Source organism: Somniosus microcephalus, chromosome 6 (assembly GCF_052327205.1).
Source record: "Somniosus microcephalus isolate GS21.2 chromosome 6, FLI_Smic_1.0, whole genome shotgun sequence".
Taxonomy (NCBI): domain Eukaryota; kingdom Metazoa; phylum Chordata; class Chondrichthyes; order Squaliformes; family Somniosidae; genus Somniosus; species Somniosus microcephalus.
This window is the reverse complement of record NC_140992.1, coordinates 13,998,049-14,017,792: the sequence shown is the minus strand read 5'-3', so window position 1 is coordinate 14,017,792 and position 19,744 is coordinate 13,998,049. Positions and strand designations below refer to the sequence as shown.

The following is a 19,744-nucleotide window of genomic DNA, read 5'->3' as shown; positions in this document are numbered from 1 at the left end:
CTTGAATGTTGTGAGGGTTCCTGCCTCTACCACCCTTTCAGGCAGTGAGTTCCAGATTCCAACCACCCTCTGGGTGAAAAAGTTCTTCCTCAAATCCCCTCTAAACCTCCTACCCCTTACCTTGAATCTATGCCCCCTTGTTATTGACCCCTCTACTAAGGGAAAATGTTCCTTTCTATCTACCCTATCTATGCCCCTCATAATTTTGTACACCTCAATCAGGACCCCCCTCAGCCTTCTCTGCTCCAAGGAAAACAACCCCAGCCTGTCCAGTCTTTCTTCATAGCGGAAGCGCTCCAGCCTGGTGAATCTCCTCTGCACCCTCTCCAAAGCAATCACATCCTTCCTATAGTGTGGCAACCAGAACTGCACACAATATTCCAGCGTTTTGTACAGCTCCATCATAACCTCCTTGCTCTTATATTCTTTGCCTCGGCTAATGAAGGCAAGTATCCCATATGCCTTTTTAACCACCTTATCCACCTGTTCTGCTGCCTTCAGGGATCTATGTACATGCACACCAAGGTCCCTCTGATCCTCTGTCTTTCCTAGGGTCTTACCATTCATTGTGTATTCCCTTGCCTTGTTAGTCCCTCCAAAATGCATCACCTCACACTTTTCAGGGTTAAATTCCATTTGCCACTGTTCCGCCCATCTGACCAACCCACCTATATCGTCCTGCAGACTGAGGCTACCCTCCTCGCTATTTACCACCCCACCAATTTTCGTGTCATCTGCGAACTTACTGATCATATGTTTTACATTCACATCCAAATCATTAATGTAGACCACAAACAGCAAGGGACCCAGCACCGATCCCTGCGGTACCCCACTGGACACAGGCTTCCAGTCACAAAAACAACCTTCAACCATCACCCTCTGCCTTCTGCCACTAAGCCAGTTTTGGATCCAATGTGCCAAGGCACCCTGGATCCCATGGGCTCTTACCTTCTTGACCAGTCTCCTATGCAGGACTTTATCGAAAACCTTACTGAAATCCATGTATACCACATCCACTGCACGACCCTCATCCACACACCTAGTCACCGCCTCGAAAAATTCAATCAAATTGGTCAGACATGATCTTCCCTTGACAAAGCCATGCTGACTATCCCTGATTAATCCTTGCCTCTCCAAGTGGAGACTAATTCTGTCCCTCAGAATTTTTTCCAATAATTTCCCTACCACTGATGTTAGGCTCACTGGCCTGTAATTCCCTGGTTTATCCCTACTACCCTTCTTGAATAATTGTACTACATTAGCTGTTCTCCAGTCCTCTGGCACATCCCCTGTGGCCAGAGAGTTTCTGAAAATTTGTGTCAGAGTCCCTGCAATCTCCCCCTTTGCCTCACACAGCAGCCTGGGATACATCTCGCCTGGGCCTGGGGATTTATCCACATTTAAGTCTGCTAAAACCGCTAGTACCTCCTCTCTCTCGATGCTAATATGTTCAAGTATATCACAGTCCCCCTGCCCAATTTCTATGTCTACATCGTCCTTCTCCATAGTGAACACAGATGCAAAAAATTCATTTAAAACCCCACCTACATCTTCTGGCTCCACACACAGATTGCCACTTTGGTCCCTAATGGGCCCTACTCTTTCCTTGTTATCCTCTTACCCGTAATATACTTATAAAACACCTTAGGATTTTCCTTTATTTTGCTCGCCAGTGTTATTTCGTGGCCCCCTCCTCGCTCTCCTAATTTCTTTTTTAAGTATCCCCCTGCACTTTTTATACTCCTCTAGGGCGTCCTCTGTCTTTAGTCCTTTGTATCTGCCAAAAGCCCCCCTTTTTTTCCTAATCCATTCTCGTATATCCCTTGACATCCAAGGTTCCCTGGGCTTGTTGGTCCCACCCTTGACCTTTACGGGAACATGTTGCCGTTGTACTCTCTCAATTTCCTTTCTGAAAGACTCCCATTGCTCCGATGTGGATTTTCCTACAAGTAGCTGATCCCAGTCCACTTTGGCCAGATCCTGCCTTATCATATTAAAATCGTCCTTCCCCCAATTTAGAACCTTTATTTCCGGTCCATCTCTGTCCTTTTCCATGACTACCTTAAATCTCACTGAATTATGGTCACTGTCAGCAAAGTGCTCACCTACTAACACTTCTACCACTTACCCGGCCACATTCCCTAGAATTAGGTCCAGTACCGCCCCCTCTCTTGTAAGACTTTCTACATGCTGGCTCAAAAAGCTCTCCTGGATGCACTTTAAGAATTCTACACCCTCTAAGCCTTTCACACTCTGACTATCCCAGTTAATATTGGGGAAGTTGAAATCCCCCACTATTATTACCCTATTATTTGCACATTTCTCTGAGATTTGCCTACATATTTGTTCCTCTATCTCCCCCTGACTGTTTGGGGGCCTATAGTACACTCCCAGCAAAGTGCTTGCCCCCTTTTTGTTTTTAAGTTCTACCCATATGGCCTCATTAGAGGAACCTGTTAATATGTCATCCCTCCTTACAGCAGTAATTGACTCCTTAATTAATATTGCGACACCCCCTCCTCTTTTACCACCCCCCCCGTCTCGTCTGAAGATTCTATACCCCGGAATATTGAACTGCCAGTCTTGCCCCTCCCTCAACCATGTCTCCGTGATAGCAACAATATCATACTCCCATGTGGTCATCAACACCTTCAGTTCATCCACCTTATTCGCAAGACTCCTTGCATTAAAATAAATGCCATCCAGCCTTGCCCTACTCCCTTGTGCCGTTACATATTTGCTCTGCCTTCCAAGCTGACTTGTTTTTTCCTCTATATTTGGCTGTACATCACCCCCTATTATAGCTCCACTCTGTATCCCATCCCCCTGCCAAGTTAGTTTAAACCACCCCCCAACAGTGCTAGCAAACCTCCCCGCAAGGATATTTGTCCCGTTCTGGTTCAGGTGCAACCCGTCCGACTTGTACAAGTCCCACCTTCCCCAGAAGCAGACCCAGTGATCCAGGAAACTAAAGCCCTCCCTCCTGCACCAACTCTTTAGCCACACATTCATCTGCTCTATCCTCCTATTCCTATACTCACTAGCACGTGGCAATGGGAGTAATCCAGAGATTACAACCTTTGAGGTCCTGCTCTTTAATCTGCTACCTAGCTCCCTAAATTCATCCCTCTTCCTACCCATGTCATTGGTCCCAATGTGAACCACGACCTCTGACTGTTCACCCTCCCCCTTCAGAATGCCCTGCAGCCGTTCAGTGACATCCTTGACCCTGGCACCAGGTAGGCAACAAACCATCCTGGAGTCATGTCTACGGCCACAGAAATGCCTATTTGTTCCCCTTACGATAGAATCCCCTACCACTATTGCTCTCCCACTCTATTTCCTCCCTTCCTGAGCAGCAGAAGCACCCCCCGGTGCCAGGAAGTTGGCTGCTGCTGCCTTCCCCTGGTAAGTCATCCCCCTCAATAGTATCCAAATCGGTATACCTGTTTGAGAGGGGGATGGCCACAGGGGTCCCCTGCACTACCTGCCTGCTTCTACTGCTCCACCTGATGGTCACCCATTTCCCTTCTGCCTGTGCAGCCCTTACCTGCGGTGTGACCAACTCACTAAACGTGTTATCCACGACCCTCTCAGCATCGTGAATGCTCCAAAACTCATCCATCCGCAGCTCCAGCGCCTCAATGCGGTCTGCTAGAAGCTGCAACTGGATACATTTCCAGCACATATGGTCATCAGGGACACCGGCAGTGTCCCTGAATTCCCACATAGCACAGGTGGAGCATAACACGGGGCTGGGCTGTCCTGACATGACTTACCCTTTAATTAATTTAAATTAATTCAATACCACCAATTAAAGATATACTCTAGGGTGCTTGTATGGCAGAAGTCCCCGCTACACCACAGAGACCCCAGAAAAGAGAGAGAAATACTCACCAACCAATCACTTACCTGCTTCCTGGTGACATCACACTTTGATTACTTTTTACCTCTCTCCCCCACTGCTGAATTGGTAAGCCTCGCGTCGCTGCCACCGCTTTTAACTGCCGCCGGTCACTGCTATCCACCAGGTCCAGCCGCTGTGGTCGGGCCTCGCCTCACTGCCGCCGCTTTTAACTGCCGCCGGTCGCTGCTCTCCCCCAGGTCCAGCCGCTGTGGTCGGGCCTCGCCTGTGCTAAAATAGCAGGAAGAGGAATTTTGTAGGGACACTTAAAAACCATGTCACAATTTCAACCTATTCATGTGTATCTATAATACCTACTGATTGAAGAATGTGCAATGGCCTAGGTCTGAGAAACAAATGGACGAAAATATAACCGGTTAGGTTATGTTTGACCAAAGCCAGATGTTGACCTATGCTGACACTGGAACACAAAATGAGTTTATGCTTCACATGTGTGAGAAATAAGGCACTGTAATCCCCAAACAGAAAGAACTCACATTTATAGGAACGTAGGAAGAAACATAGGAACAGGAGGAGGCCATTGAGCCCCTCGAGCCTGTTCCGCCATTCAATGAGATCATGGCCGATCTGTGACCTAACTCCATATACCCACCTTTGTCCCATATCCCTTAATACCTTTGGTTAACAGAAATCGATCAATCTCAGATTTAAAATTAACAATTGACCTAGCATCAATTGCCATTTGCGGAAGAGAGTTCCAAACTTCTACCACCCTTAACTTGTAGAAGTGTTTCCTAACTTTACTCCTGAAAGGCCCTGCTCTAACTTTTATGCTATGTCCCCTAGTTCTAGACTCCCTAACCAGCGGAAATAGTTTCTCTCTATCTACCCTATCAGTTTCCCTTAATATCTTGAAGACTATGATCAAATCACTCCATAACCTTCTAAATTCCAGGAAATACAACTCTAGTTTGTGTAATCCCTCCTCTCGTAAATCGACGCTGCACTCCCTCCAAGGTCAATATATCCTTCCTAAGGTGTGGTGCCCACAACTGAACACAGTACTCCAGGTGTGATTTAACCAGGGCTTTGTATAGCTGTAGCATGACTTCTAACCTCTTGTATTCAAGCGTCTTTCATGATGTCAGGACGCCCCAAATACTTTACAGCCAATGAAGTACTTTTTGAAGTTTAGTCACTGTTGTAATGTAGGAAATACGGCAGCCAATTTGTGCACATAATCTGTTTTAGTGATGTTGGTTGAGTGATAGATATTGGCCAGGACACCGGGGAGAACTCCCCAGCTATTCTTTGAAATAGTGGCATGGGATTTTTTACGTCCACCTGAGAAGGCAGATAAGGCCGCGATTTATCCTCTCATCCTAAAGACGGCACCTCCAACAGTGTAGCGCTCCCTCAGTACTGCACTGGAGTCTCAGCCTGTGCTCAAATTAGTCACATTGCTTCCTCTGGGTACCATTGAGTTCAGTTATTGGTTGGATAGAATTAGCTAAACACATGGGGTATGTTTTCCCCTGACTTCTGTTTGTAGTGACATTAAGGTGTTGAGGTTAGGTCAATTGAAAATTTCAAAAATTAGATTTTGTTAGAGACGGTTTTTCAGGGTTATGGAAACATGGCAGGTAGATAGAGTTCAGATACAGATCTACCATGATCTAATTCAATGGAAGAACAGGCTCGAGGGGCTGAATGGCCTCCTCCTGTTCCATAGTTCCTAAAGGCATTTGGTACATCTAGCAATATCGTGCATATGTTCTAAAATAAATCATTAATGACATTGCAACACATCGGGCTCGAATTTCCAAGCCCCGTGGAGGCGGGTTTGGAGGCGGGAGTGGGAGGAAAATTGCAGAATCGGGGGGCACGAACCCGTCCCGCCACCAACCCGCCACCATTCCCGTTTCCCAGGAGGCGGGTACCTGACCTGTGCTGGGAGCCGCCTCCCCAAGGCAGGAAGGAGATTAGTGCCAATTAACTGCCTGTTAACAGGTAGTTAACAGGCAGTTTTTGGCCTAATCCCTATTTTTAGCCCTGAAGTGTGGGCTGCCCGATGGCTCCAAACCACGCCAAGTTAGCGAGGTGAACCGTCGGGCTCAAGTGCTTGGAGGGGTCGAGATGTTCAGGTGAGTGCATGAGTGCAGAGGTAAGTGTGTTTGGTGTGTGTAAAGTGTTTAAATAAGTTTTACTTACCTTTACTTACTTCCTTCCTTCAGGTCTTCGGAGTCCGTCATCTCACCGGCACAGAAAGCAGAATGGCCGCGAGCTGTCAAAAGTTGCAGCATTCTGCTTTCTGGTCTGGAGCGATCTCTAACTGAGTCTGTGGAGAAGGACTCAAGTTAGAAGTCAGACTGTCAGTGTTTGACAGCTTCACAGATCTGTCAAACGCTGATATTTCATCTGTCAAAAGCTCTTGACAAATGAAATGTCAATCCCTGACGTCACCTGTAACCGGGTGTCCCTTAATAGGCCTGCTGAGCCCGCTGGGCGGACTCAACAAGGTCAATCAAGGGAAAATTGCGTGGGTTGGCCACAAATCGATGGAGACAGGACTACAACCCAAAAAGTGGGAGTCCCGCCTCCATCACGTCCCCATTGACAAAATCCAGCCCATTGTGTCTAAAGGAATCCTTAGCCTAACGTGCTTTATACACTGTTCAGTCTTCACGGAAAATTGATCGTTCATTTTAACCTTTCTTCCCTTCCCCTCTCAGCCGCCCGTATCATTGGGAATATGGACCAAGTTGCGGACCCTTGTAAGAATTTTTACCAGTATGCCTGTGGAGGATGGTTGAAGAAGCACATCATCCCCGAGACCAGCTCCCGATACAGTACCTTTGACATTCTCAGGGATGAATTGGAAGTCATCTTGAAAGGTCAGTCCATGTTCTTATAGACCTAAGAATAAGATTGGAAGTGTTGAACTGTGTTAAACAATTTTCTCAGGCCATATTGTGGAATATGCATCTGCCACCTGGAGCCCTCACATGTACACATAATGGCACAGTTTTAAAGAGTGTGCAGAGACAGAGGGACCTGGGAGTTAATGTGCATACGTCCCTGAAGGTGGCAGGACATATTGAGAGAGTGGTTAGCAAAGCATTTGGGATCTTGGACTTCATAAATAGAGAAGTGATGCTGAACCTTTATAAAGCACTGGTTAGGCCACAACTGGAGTATTGCGTCCAGTTCTGGTCACCACACTTTAGGAAGGAGGTGAAGGCCCTTGAGAGGGTGCAGAGGAGATTTACCAGAATGGTTCCGGGGATGGGGGATCTTAGCTACAAGGACAGGTTGGAGAAGCTGGATTTGTTTTCATTAGAACAAAGGAGGTTGAGGGGTGATTTGATAGAGGTGTACAAGATTATGACGAGTTTGGATAGGCTAGACGGGGAAAGGCTGCTCCCACTAGTTGATGGTACAACGACTTGGGGACACAGATTTAAGGTTTTGAGCAAGAGATATAGGGGGATGTGAGGGAAAACTTTTTTACGCAGCGAGTGGTGAGGACCTGGAACTCGCTGCCGATGGAAGTGGTGGAAGCGGAGACACTCAGTGTTTTCAAGGGGAGACTGGATAGACACTTGAGGGAAATAAACTTGCAGGGCTATGGGGATAGAGCGGGGGAATGGAACTGACTGGATTGCTCTACAGAGAGCCGGCATGGACTCGATGGGCTGAATGGCCTCCTTCTGTGCCGTTATGACTCTATGGGGGAGAAATTCAGTATCGCCCCATTTGGGGCGTAATTATCGCATGGGCACAAAGATTAGCCCCTGGCGCTAATTATCGCCTCCGACTGCAAACTTGGCTTTTATCGCCCCTGGAGGTGATTGGAGCGTTAAATCAGGCGCTACACACCTGTCTTAAGGCGCAAATGCCGAGGAGCGAGGCGTTACCTCAGAGCGCTAGCGAAGCTCTTGTGATGTCAGTCAGCAATGGAACACAGACACAATGGCACCGGCCAGTTCTTAAAGGGGAGGGTCGATCTTGCTCTCCATCCACATCCTGCTCATTGCAGACTTGAATCTCGACCTGGAGAGAACTGTATATCAAATCTGCTGGAAAGAACAATGGAGAGGCTCAGGGAAAGAGCTCAGAGTGCAGCCCCCACAGTCTCTTCTAAATCGCTACAAGGAAGGGCAAATCAAAATGAACCTGCAAAGTGCTGCTCAGTACCCAAAACTCCTTCACACAGTGTTGAATCTCTCCAGAAGTCTCTCGCTCTCTCTCAGAATGCGTGGTGCAAAAATGTCACAAACAGAAAAAGGCAGGAAGCGGTCGCCTTTAAATAGTGCTCCCCCAGTCCCTTCCTGAGTGCAAAACGCTCCCCTCAACCTGTCGTTGCTAGTGGCAGGTGGTAAGGCAGGGGGCGCCATTCAACATCCAGTCTGGGGCGCTACTGGGGCGTTGCACGCTCGACTGACATCACGATCTGCCGGCACAGGAGATTGTGGCGGTAGTGTTTAGCGCCACTGCAAAATGTCTAGTGAATTTCGTGAGCGGCGCAAACATCGCCGCACTTGCGCGCCAGTTGCTTTGCGCCCCATTAGCGCCCTCTTAAAGCGCTAACAGGAGGTGCAAAACAACTGAATTTTCCCCCCTATGACTATGTGATATTGCCGTAGTTAATGCATTGAATGATTTCATCTTTTAAGAAAAATAATGAAAGACATTTTTAGTCCCATTAACAAATGACAAATTTGTGTGGGGGAAGGCGGGGAAAAGTGATTGTGGATAAGACAGTGTCTTTTCCAGCTAAACTCCAGGTCAGGCCGATGGGATTAAAATCTCCTTAGTCTGTTGGTAAAGTGTGAGGGTCCAATGTGAAATGAGGTTGACCAGACTCAATCCAGCTCCTATGGCAATGGGCTCACAGAACCAAACCATTCATGAGCTGGCTCTATCTTTGTAATCTCTGTCCTAGAGGATGGCTGGTGTGGGAAGTGGATACACGTCACACGACCACAGCAGTTTTTCTGAGGTTAAAGTTGAGGCATGTTGTTGGAGTAAAGTAGAGGGAGTTTTATTTTATTTGTAACTATGCTATACTTGACTGGGGCGTGCTTGTTGCCCGAGTGCCTGAAATGGGAAAATTGTTCAAATTGCCAGACCTAAGAGGTGGTCGTATGGGCGTTAGCTTAAAACGGGCGACAGCGAGTCGCTAGCCCATTTACACCCCGCCTGATTTTCTTTTCCACAATGGAAAACAGTGGGATTATAAAGCAGGCCGCCGATTCACTATCACCTGTTTTGTGCTAACGCCCAACACCAATTTCGCAACCCCCCATCCCCCCTCCCCCACCCCAAGGTTCATCATCTTGCTGACTACAAACTTCTCCAAAAGCATAGGGCTGGATTTTCATTACATAGAAACATAGAAGATAGGAGCAGGAGTAGGCCATTCGGCCCATCCAGCCTGCTCCGCCATTCAATGAGATCATGGCTGATCATCCAAATTCAGTACCCTGTCCCTGCCTTCTCCCCATATCCCTTGATCCCTTTAGCCTTAAGAAATATATCCAACTCCTTCTTGAATATATTTAATGAACTAGCCTCCACCGCCCTCTGTGGCAGAGAATTCCACAGGTTCACCACTCTCTGGGTGAAGAAATTCCTCCTCATCTCAGTCCTAAATGGCTTACCTCTTATCCTTAGATTATGACCCCTGGTTCTGGACCCCCCGGCCATCGGAAACATCCTTCCTACATCTAGTCTGTCCAGGCCTGACAGAATTTTATAGGTTTCGATGCGATCCCCTCTCAATCTTCTAAACTCCAGTGAGTATAAGCCCAATCGACACAATCTCTCCTCATACGTCATTCCTGCCATCCCAGGTATCAGCCTGGTGAATCTTCGCTGCACTCCTTCCATGGCAAGAACGTCCTTCCTCAGATAAGGCGACCAAAACTGCACACAATACTCAAGGTGCGGTCTCACCAAGGCCCTGTACAACTGCAGCAAGACATCCTTGTTCTTGTACTCGAACCCTCTTGCTACGAAGGCCAACATACCATTTGCCTTCTTAACCACCTGCTGCACCTGCATGCTTACCTTCAGCGACTGGTGCACAAGAACACCCAGGTCTCTTTACACTTCCCCTTCTCCTAATCTATTGCCATTCAAATAATAATCTGCCTTCCTGTTTTTGCCACCAAAGTGGATAACCTCACATTTATCCACATTATAGTGCATTTGCCATGTTTCTGCCCAAGCACCCAATCTGTCCAAATCGTACTGGAGTTTCACGACATCCTCCTCACAGCATACCCTCCCACCCAGCTTTGTGTCGTCTGCAAATTTGGAGATATTACATCCAATTCCCTCATCCAGATCATCATTAATATATATTGTGAACAGCTGGGGTCCTAGGACTGATCCTTGCGGTACCCCACTAGTCACTGCCTGCCACTCGGAAATTGACCCGTTTATTCCAACTCTTTGCTTTCTATCCACCAACCAGTTCTCTATCCAAGTCAATACCTTGCCCCCAATCCCATGTGCCTTAATTTTGCACGCTAATCTCTTATGCGGCACCTTATCGAAAGCCTTCTGAAAGCCCAAATGCAGCACATCCACTGGTTCTCCCTTATCTATTTTACCAGTTACATCCTCAAAAAATTCCAGTAGATTAGTCAAGAACGATTTACCTTTTGCAAATCCATGTTGACTTTGTCCAATCCTGTCACTGCTTTCCAAGTGCTCTGCTATTACATCTTTTATAATGGACTCTAGCATTTTCCCCACTACCGATGTCAGTCTTACTGGTCTATAATCCCCGCTTTTTCTCTACCACCTTTTTTGAATAGTGGGGTAACATTAGCTACCCTCCAATCCATGGGTACTGTTCCAGAATCTATCGAGTTCTGGAAGATGAACAGCAATGCATCTACTATTTCTAGGGCCACTTCCTTAAGTACCCTAGGATGTAGATTATCAGGCCCTGGGGATTTATCGGCCTTCAGTCCCATCAATTTTCCTAACACCATTTCCCTACAAATACTGATTTCTTTCAGTTCCACCCTTTCATCAGACCCTATGTTCCCCGGCATCTCTGGGAGGTTATTTGTGTCCTCCTTTGTGAAGACAGAACCAAAATATGTATTTAGTTGGTCTGCCATTTCTTTGTTCCCCATTATAAATTCTCCTGATTCTGACTGCAAGGGACCTACGCTTGACTTCACCAATCTTTTTCTCTTCACATATCTATAAAAGCTTTTACAGTCAGTTTTTATGTTCCGTGCAAGCTTACTCTCATATTCTATTTTCCCCTTCTTAATTAATCCCTTTATTCTCCTTTGTTGAATCCTAAACTGCTCCCAATCCTCAGGATTATTGCTTTTTCTGGCCAATTTATATGTCCTCTCCTTGGATCTTATGCTATCCCTAATTTCCCTTGAGGAGTCGGGTTGGAGGTGGGACTTAACTTTTGGGGTTGCAGTCCCGCCTCCATCGAGTTTTTTTTAATTCATTGATGGGATGTGGGCGTCGCTGGCTAGGCCTGCATTTAGTGCCCATCCCTAATTGCCCTTGAGAAGATGGTGGTGAGCCACCTTCTTGAACCGCTGCAGTCCATATGGTGTAGGTACACCCACAATGCTGTTAGGAAGGGAGTTCCAGGATTTTGGCCCAGCGACAGTGAAGGAACGGCGATACAGGTCCAAGTCAGGATGGTGTGTGGCTTGGAGGGGAACTTGTAGGTGGTGATGTTCCCATGCGTCTGCTGCCCTTGTCCTTCTAAGTGGTAGAGGTCGCGGGTTTGGAAGGTGCTGTTGAAGGAGCTTTGGCGAGTTGCTGCAGTGCATCTTGTAGATGGTACACACTGCAGCCACAGTGCGCCGGTGGTGGAGGGAGTGAATGTTGAAGGTGGTGGATGGAGTGCCAATCAAGCGGGCTGCTTTATCCTGAATGGTGTCGAGCTTCTTGAGTGTTGTTGGAGCTGCACTCATCCAGGCAAGTGGAGAGTATTCCATCACACTCCTGACTTGTGCCTTGTAGATGGTGGAAAGGCTTTGGGGAGTCAGGAGGTGAGACACTCGCCGCAGAATTCCCAGCCTCTGGCCTGCTCTTGTAGCCACAGTATTTATATGGCTGGTCCAGTTCAGTTTCTGATCAATGGTAACCCCCAGGATGTTGATAGTGGGGGATTCAGCGATGGTAATGCCATTGAATGTCAAGGGGAGATGGTTAGAGTCTCGTTTGTTGGAGATGGTCATTGCCTGGCACTTGTGTGGTGCGAATGTTACTTGCCACTTGTCAGCCCAAGTCTGAATGTTGTCCAGGTCTTGCTGCATATGGACACGGACTGCGTCAGTATCTGACGAGTCTCGAATGGTGCTGAACAGTGTGCAATCATCAGCGAACATCCCCACTTCTGACCTTATGATGGAGGGAAGGTCATTGATGAAACAGCTGAAGATGGTTGGGCCTAGGACACTGCCCTGAGGAACTCCTGCAGTGATGTCATGTGATTGAGATGAATGACCTCCAACAACCACAGCCAACTTCCTTTGTGCTAGGTATGATTCCAACCAATGGAGAGTTTTCCCCTTGATTCCAATTGACTTCAATTTTGCTAGGGCTCCTTGATGCCACACTCGATCAAATGCTGCCTTGATGTCAAGGGCAGTCACTCTCACCTCACCTCTTGAGTTCAGCTCTTTTGTCCATGTTTGGACCAAGGCTGTAATGAGGTCAGGAGCTGAGTGGCCCTGGCGGAACCCAAACTGGGCGTCAGTTAGCAGGTTCTAGCCAACCCACGCGATTTTGACTTGATTGACCTTGTTGAGCCCGCCCAGTGGGCTCAGCAGGCCAATTAAGGGCCACCCGACAACAGGTGACATCACAGATTGATATTTCATCTGTCAAGACCTTTTGACAGATGAAATATCAGCGTTTCACAGCTGTTTGAAGCTGTCAAACACTGAAAATCTGTATTCTAAGTTAATTCCTTCCTTTCAGGATGATTTAGAGATCTCCCCAGAACAGATAGCTGAATGCTGCAATTTTTGACAGCTGGCGGCCATTCTGCTTTCTGTGCCGGTGAGAGGAGGGACTCCCAAGACCTGAAGGAAGGAAGGCTGTAAAGGTAAGTAAAGGTTAGTAAAACTTCTTTAAACACTTTACACACACCAAACACACTTACCTCTGCACTCATGCACCCATCACTCACCTGAACACCAGACATCTCAACCCCTCCAAGCCCTTCATCCCGACGGCCCGCCTCCTCTAACTTGGCGTGGTTTGGAGCCATCGGGAATCCCACACTTCAACATTAACAATAGGGATTAGGCTAAAAACTGCCTGTTAACTACCTGTTAACAGGCAGTTAGTTGGCACTAATCCCCTTCCCGCCTCGGGGAGGCGGGTCCCAGTGCGGGGCGTGTACCCGCCTCCTTTGAAACTGGCATGGAGGCGGATTGGGTGTGGGATGGGGTTGGGACCCCTGACTTCAGGATTTTAACCACCCAAATGCCTCCAATCCCACCTCTGCGGCCCAATGAAAATCCTGCCCTTAGTTTCTATCCTCATGTGGAACGTCTGAGTGCAAACATCTAGGGGGTATATTTCCTTGGCCCTTCTCCCACTCCAGTGTTGTTACTTCAGGGCAAACCCTGAAATTCCCGCGCGCAAGCAGAGTTTCCACTGAACTTCAGACAAATTTAATGTGTCAGAACTAGGACGAGCTCGGAGGAAATTCGCCCCCCCCACCGCCCCCCGCAGTTTGGACCCTGAAGATTCAAACACTTGCAAGAAAAATATGGTCAGTAAGATTATGCTTAAAGGAGTTTGTCATTTTGCCGCCTATTTATAGGCCTTGTGATTTTTGACTTTGTGCAAAATCCAAATTTTGGACCCTTGAAACCTACTCTTTGAATGAACGCTCATTCATCACCCTGGTCACAAGTCGCAATTAGTTTTTTCATAAATAGTAAGAGAAAATTCTCGAACCGAACTCAAAATGATATGTTACCATTTCAGGTGGAGCCCTTCGTCATTTAGCAACATAGGATCATGAAGAACAGGAGCAGGCCATTCAGTCCCTCGAGCCTGCTCCGCCATTCAGTTAGATCATGGCTCATCTATACCTCAGCACCATTCACCCACCTTTGTTCCACATCCCTTGATAGCAACCAAACAAAAGTTCATCCATCTCAGTCCTGAAAGCTCCAATTGCCCCAGCATCCACAGCCTTTTGGGGGAGAGAGTTCCAGACTGTTACTACCCTCTGTGTGAGAAAGTGTTTCCTGATCTTGCTCCTGAATAGCCTAGCTCTAATTTTAAGATTACGTCCCCTTGTTCTTGATTACCCCAACAGAGGAAATGATTTCTCCCTATCTATCCTATCAAATGGTCTTAAAATTTTAAACACCTCGATCAGGTCACCCTGCAATCACAACTGGTATAGTCGGGCTGGAGAAGCTCCTTGCAGGACTGAACAACAACTGGTAGAGTTTGAGTTGAAAATGCGCCAATTACTTTCACAAAGAGGTAACAGATGGGTTTAATGGCCTTTAAGTAGATTTTAAAATGCTGTAAACAGTTGTAAAGTGTTATGTTCTGTGCAAAAGTCATTTCTTCTAATCAGTGGAGGCAGCCGAGATCTTACGAAGAGATTATGACAGGATTTGTACCTGGGCCGATCAGTGGCAAATGAAGTTCAATGTGGAAAAATGCAAGATGCTGCATATTGGAAGTAAATATAGGAGGTGCATGTGGTCAGGTGGAACATTCCGAGAAGGAAGTTGAAGGAGATCCAGGTGTCTTAGCTGGCTGCTCATCCACCATGACCAAACGGCATGAGGTAGCACTGTGGGACGACCGCCCCTGAATGTCAGTTTGAACGGATGGAATATCTAGGGGGCTATGGGCCAGTGACCTCCTGACCAGCGCTCCCTGTGGGTTTTGCTCCTTGTCGAGAGTGCCCAATCAGGGAATGAGCCCTGCCGTTCCTGAAGATTGTGCGGTGTTAGTTTTTTCACTAGGAGCTCCTTGTTGTGTGACACAGATACATCTTTTTAATCACAAACGGTGTGGTTAGTGTGCCCTTGGAATCGAGGCACACCTCAGCACGTAGTGGACTCTGTGAACTGTGCTTCAACAGCGTAGATTGTGACACTGTTCTAAAGGTCATTAATAAATGCTGACTATCTGTTACCTGATAAGAATAGTTCATGAATTTTTGCCACAAAGGCATTTTGTTAACTGAAGTCTATAAAGTTGCTGTTATCATCTTTCTGACTAACCTTATAGGTTCACCATAATTTTCTTCATTATTTTAAATGATACAGTTTATCGTAATATGAGTTATATTGTACGTAACCCATGTTGTCCTGGTTGTATGAGGAGAGTATGGAGACAGAGAAATGAAGAAGAATCAAATGCACAAAAATTATTTGTTATAGCAAGGGTGGGAGTATAAATTTGTGAACTAAAATCAGACGAATATGCTTCCTGGCTTTTTGTTTGGCAAAGTGAATTAACTCTATGAGTATCTGTGATTCGATTTAAAATAAACCTTTGTAATGTCAACTATTCTTGGAAACCTGCTACAACTTCTAAAGGAGCCACACTTTCACCTCACAAGCTCACATTGAGCTCATCCTTCTAGAATATCAACCCTCTTCCCATTACAATGTTCAGCTGTTTCTTAAATGGTCCAGTGTCATAGAGTCATAGAGAGTTATACAGCACAGAAAGAGGCCCTTCGGCCCATCGTGACCACACCGGCCATCAAGCCCTATCTATTCTAATCCCATTTTCCAGCACTTGGTCCGTTGCCTTGTATGCTATGGCGTTTCAAGTGCTCATCTAAATGCTTCTTGAATGTTGTGAGGGTTCCTGCCTCTACCACCCTTTGAGGCAGTGAGTTCCAGATTCCAACCACCCTCTGGGTGAAAAAGTTTTTCCTCAAATCCCCTCTAAACCTCCTGCCCCTTACCTTGAATCTATGCCCCCTGGTTATTGACCCCTCTACTAAGGGGAAAAGTTCCTTTCTATCTACCCTATCTATGCCCCTCATAATTTTGTACACCTCAATCAGGTCCCCCCTCAGCCTTCTCTGCTCCAAGGAAAACAACCCCAGCCTGTCCAGTTTCTCTTCATAGTTGAAGCGCTCCAGCCCAGATAACATCCTGGTGAATCTCCTCTGCACCCTCTCCAATGCAATCACATCCTTCCTATAGTGTGGCGACCAGAACTGCACACAGTATTCCAGCTGTGGCCTAACTAGCGTTTTGTACAGCTCCATCATAACCTCCCTGCTCTTATATTCTATGCCTCGGCTAATGAAAACAAGTATCCCATATGCCTTTTTAACCACCTTATCTACCTGTCCTGCTGCCTTCAGGGATCTATGTACATGCACACCAAGGTCCCTCTGATCCTCTGTCCTTCCTAGGGTCCTACCATTCATTGTGTATTCCCTTGCCTTGTTAGTCCTCCTGAAATGCATCACCTCACACTTTTCAGGGTTAAATTCCATTTGCCACTGTTCTGCCCATCTGACCAACCCGTCTATATCGTCCTGTAGCCTGAGTCTTTCCTCCTCACTATTTACCACTCCACCAATTTTCGCGTCATCTGCGAATTTACTGATCATACCTTCAAAATTCATATCTAAATCATTAATGTACACTACAAACAGCAAGGGACCCAGCACCGATCCCTGCGGTACCCCACTGGACACAGGCTTCCAGTCACAAAAACAACCTTCAACCATCACCCTCTGCCTCCTGCCACTAAGCCAATTTTGGATCCAATGTGCCAAATTGCCCTGGATCCCATGGGCTCTTACCTTCTTGACCAGTTTCCCATGCAGGACTTTGTCAAAAACCTTACTGAAGTCCATGTAGACTACATCAACTGCACTACCCTCATCCACACACCTAGTCACCTCCTCAAAAAATTCAATCAAATTGGTTAGACATGATCTCCCCCTGACAAAGCCATGCTGACTATCCTTGATTAATCCTTGCCTCTCTAAGTGGAGACTAATTCTGTCCCTCAGAATTTTTTCCAATAATTTCCCTACCGCTAATGTTAGGCTCACTGGCCTGTAATTCCCTGGTTTATCCCTACTACCCTTCTTGAATAATGGTACTATGTTAGCTATCCTCCAGTCCTCTGGCACCTCCCCTGTGGACAGAGAGGTTCTGAAAATTTGTGTCAGAGCCCCTGCAACCTCCTCCCTTGCTTCACACAGCAGCCTGGAATACATCTCGTCTGGGACCGGGGGATTTATGCACTTTTAAGCCCGCTAAAACCACTAGTACCTCCTCCCTCTCAATGCTAATTTGTTCAAGAATATCACAATCCCCCTGCCTGATTTCTATGCCTACATTGTCCTTCTTCATAGTGAACACAGATGCAAAATATTCATTTAAAACCTCACCTACATTTTCCGGGTCTACACACAGATTGCCACTTTGGTCCCTAACGGGCCCTACTCTTTCCCTGGTTATCCTTTTGCCCTTAATATATTTATAAAACACCTTCGGATTTTCCTTTATTTTGCCTGCCAGTGTTTTTTCATGCCCCCTCTTCGCTCTCCTAATTTATTTTTTAAGTACCCCCCTGCACTTACTATACTCCTCCAGGGCTTCCACTGTTTTTAGTCCTTTGTATCTGCCAAAAGCCTCCCTTTTTTTTCTAATTCATTCTTGTATATCCCTTGACATCCAGGGTTCCCTGGACTTGTTGGTCCCACCCTTGACGTTTACGGGAACATGTTGGCGCTGTACCCTCAATATTTCCTTTCTGAATGACTCCCACTGCTCTGATGTGGATTTTCCTACAAGTAGCTGATCCCAGTCCACTTTGGCCAGAACCTGCCTTATCCTATTAAAATCAGCCTTCCCCCAATTTAGAATGATGTTCCTGGCAACCGTTTCCAGCTGTTGATCAGTAACGAGATACTTCTGGTTGTGGGGGTCTGGAACTCACTGCCCGAAAGGCTGGTAGAGGCAGGAACCCTCACCACATTTAAAAAAGTACTTGGATCTGCACTTGGGATGCTCTAACCTGCAGGGCTACGGACCAAGAGCTGGGAAGTGAGATTAGGGTGGATGGCTCTTTGTTGGCCGGCACGGACATGATGGGCCGAAATGGCCTCCTTCCGTGCTGTAACTTTCTATGATTCTATGGTGTTTGCCCTAAACTTATCCTTGGCATGAGCCAAGACGTTTTGCGCTGTTCAAGCTCCGTGAGTTTCTTACCCAGTCACTATAATAGGATATCAGAGGTTTATGTTAGCATCTTGTTTGTATTTCCTAATTAATCATAAAACGAACCCAAATAACCAACGTGAGGAGAAAGAGCGTCAACCTATTTTGAAAAAAACATACCTCACTTAAGATGTCTGAGTTTTGAGAAAAGACTGGGATTATTTACCCTGAAGAAGAGAAGATTCAAGGAAGATATAATTCAATTATTCAAGCTCCTTAAAGGGAATGGATAAACTGAACCCTGGAAATATGATCAAGATTGCCACAAACTGCAGAACCAACAGACATGGGCTCATGGTAGTAAGAGGGAAAGAGTGCACACAGCTTAGATTGAACTGCTTGACACAGAGGTGGGTGAACTCCTGGAATGGGCTGTTCAGGGTGCAAGTGGAGGCACCGGCTGTGGGAAGATCCAAGGAAGAATTGAGTAGGTAATTGTGAGTGTGGCCAGTCGGAATGGATTGTTTTTTGAGACCAGCCGGGAGGACTGCAGACTCTGCCAGTCCTGTACATTCCAATGCTCCTAAACATTTGAAATGAAACACTCCCCATTCATCATTTTGAAGTTATTTTTCAGTATTGAAATACAGTCGATGAGATCAAATGGGATTTCTCCCATCAAAAATAATTTTGCTGTGAAGAGAAGTTTTAAAGGATTAGTAATTCAGCTGGTTAGCACCTCCCGTTAGGGCCTCCAGGGGGTGATAACGAGGCGCTAACTGCTTACCGCCCAGACGCGGCAAGAATATCGCCTCCCGCTAAATTTGGCGGGAGGTTTGCGGTGGCGGTACGGCGCTGCGCCCCGATCTCCTTCGCTCAGAGTTCATGACGTCACCGCCGTGCGCATCGCCCCGGTAGCGCCCCGGACCCGAACTTCGGTTCCGCCCCCTGCAACATCGCCGGGCGAAAACACCGGCAGTGGCAGGAGGCGTTGATCGGGAGGCCGGGCGCTTCGGGGAGCGATGCTTAAAGGCGAGGTGGCCAAGGTAGGAAAAAAAAATACTGAAATGCTCCGTCTCTGTTTTTTTTTTGCTTTTTTTTTCCCCCCAGCGCTCAATCAGACCGGCACTCTGCTGCAGTGCATCAGGCTGATCGGGCCAGATCGCGGCTGCCGTCGGGGACCAGGTAAGTTTTCCTCTTGCAGAGCCTGCAGCGATGGCCCTTCCCTTTAAGAGAGGGAAGGAGCCTTCCAACGCGGTAGCGCTGCACGTCCCAGTATGCAGCGCTGCTCACCTACCAACCCGCCTGCTGCCTGTTGTGCTCCAGGAATGAAGTAGAGAGCTTGATTTAGCGCTCCACTTCCTTCCTGGAGCACAAAACCGAATTTTTTTAAAGTTGAAAGACATTAGCGCCTGCCGCTAATTTTTCAACTTTTAAAAGTTAGCGCCCCAAACGGGGCTTTAATGAATTTCTCCCCCCCGCCTGGTCTTTACCTTGATTTACTCTTGTCAGTTGAACTTTGTTTGTCTAAATAGGAAGGGTCAATCTAGAAAGAAAGACCTTGGGGGGAAAATTCAGTATCGCCCCGTTTGGGGAGCCATTATCGGCCGTGCGCAAAGTTTAGCGCCTGACGCTAATTATCGCCTCCGACGGCAAACTTGGCTTTTATCGTCCCTGGAGGTGATTGGAGCGCCAA

The 19,744-nt window shown here is 47.0% G+C and overlaps 1 protein-coding gene across 2 annotated transcripts in view; it reads left to right on the top strand.

Moving 5' to 3' along the window:
• Nucleotides 1-19,744, top strand: part of LOC147115487 (neprilysin-like) — a 261,620-nt gene that overhangs the window by 23,577 nt on the left and 218,299 nt on the right. For both annotated transcript variants that reach the window (XM_085989748.1, XM_085989747.1), the window contains exon 4: nucleotides 6,598-6,759. In XM_085989748.1, coding sequence (XP_085845874.1) covers nucleotides 6,598-6,759 — 162 coding nt within the window. The remainder of the gene's footprint in view (nucleotides 1-6,597; nucleotides 6,760-19,744) is intronic.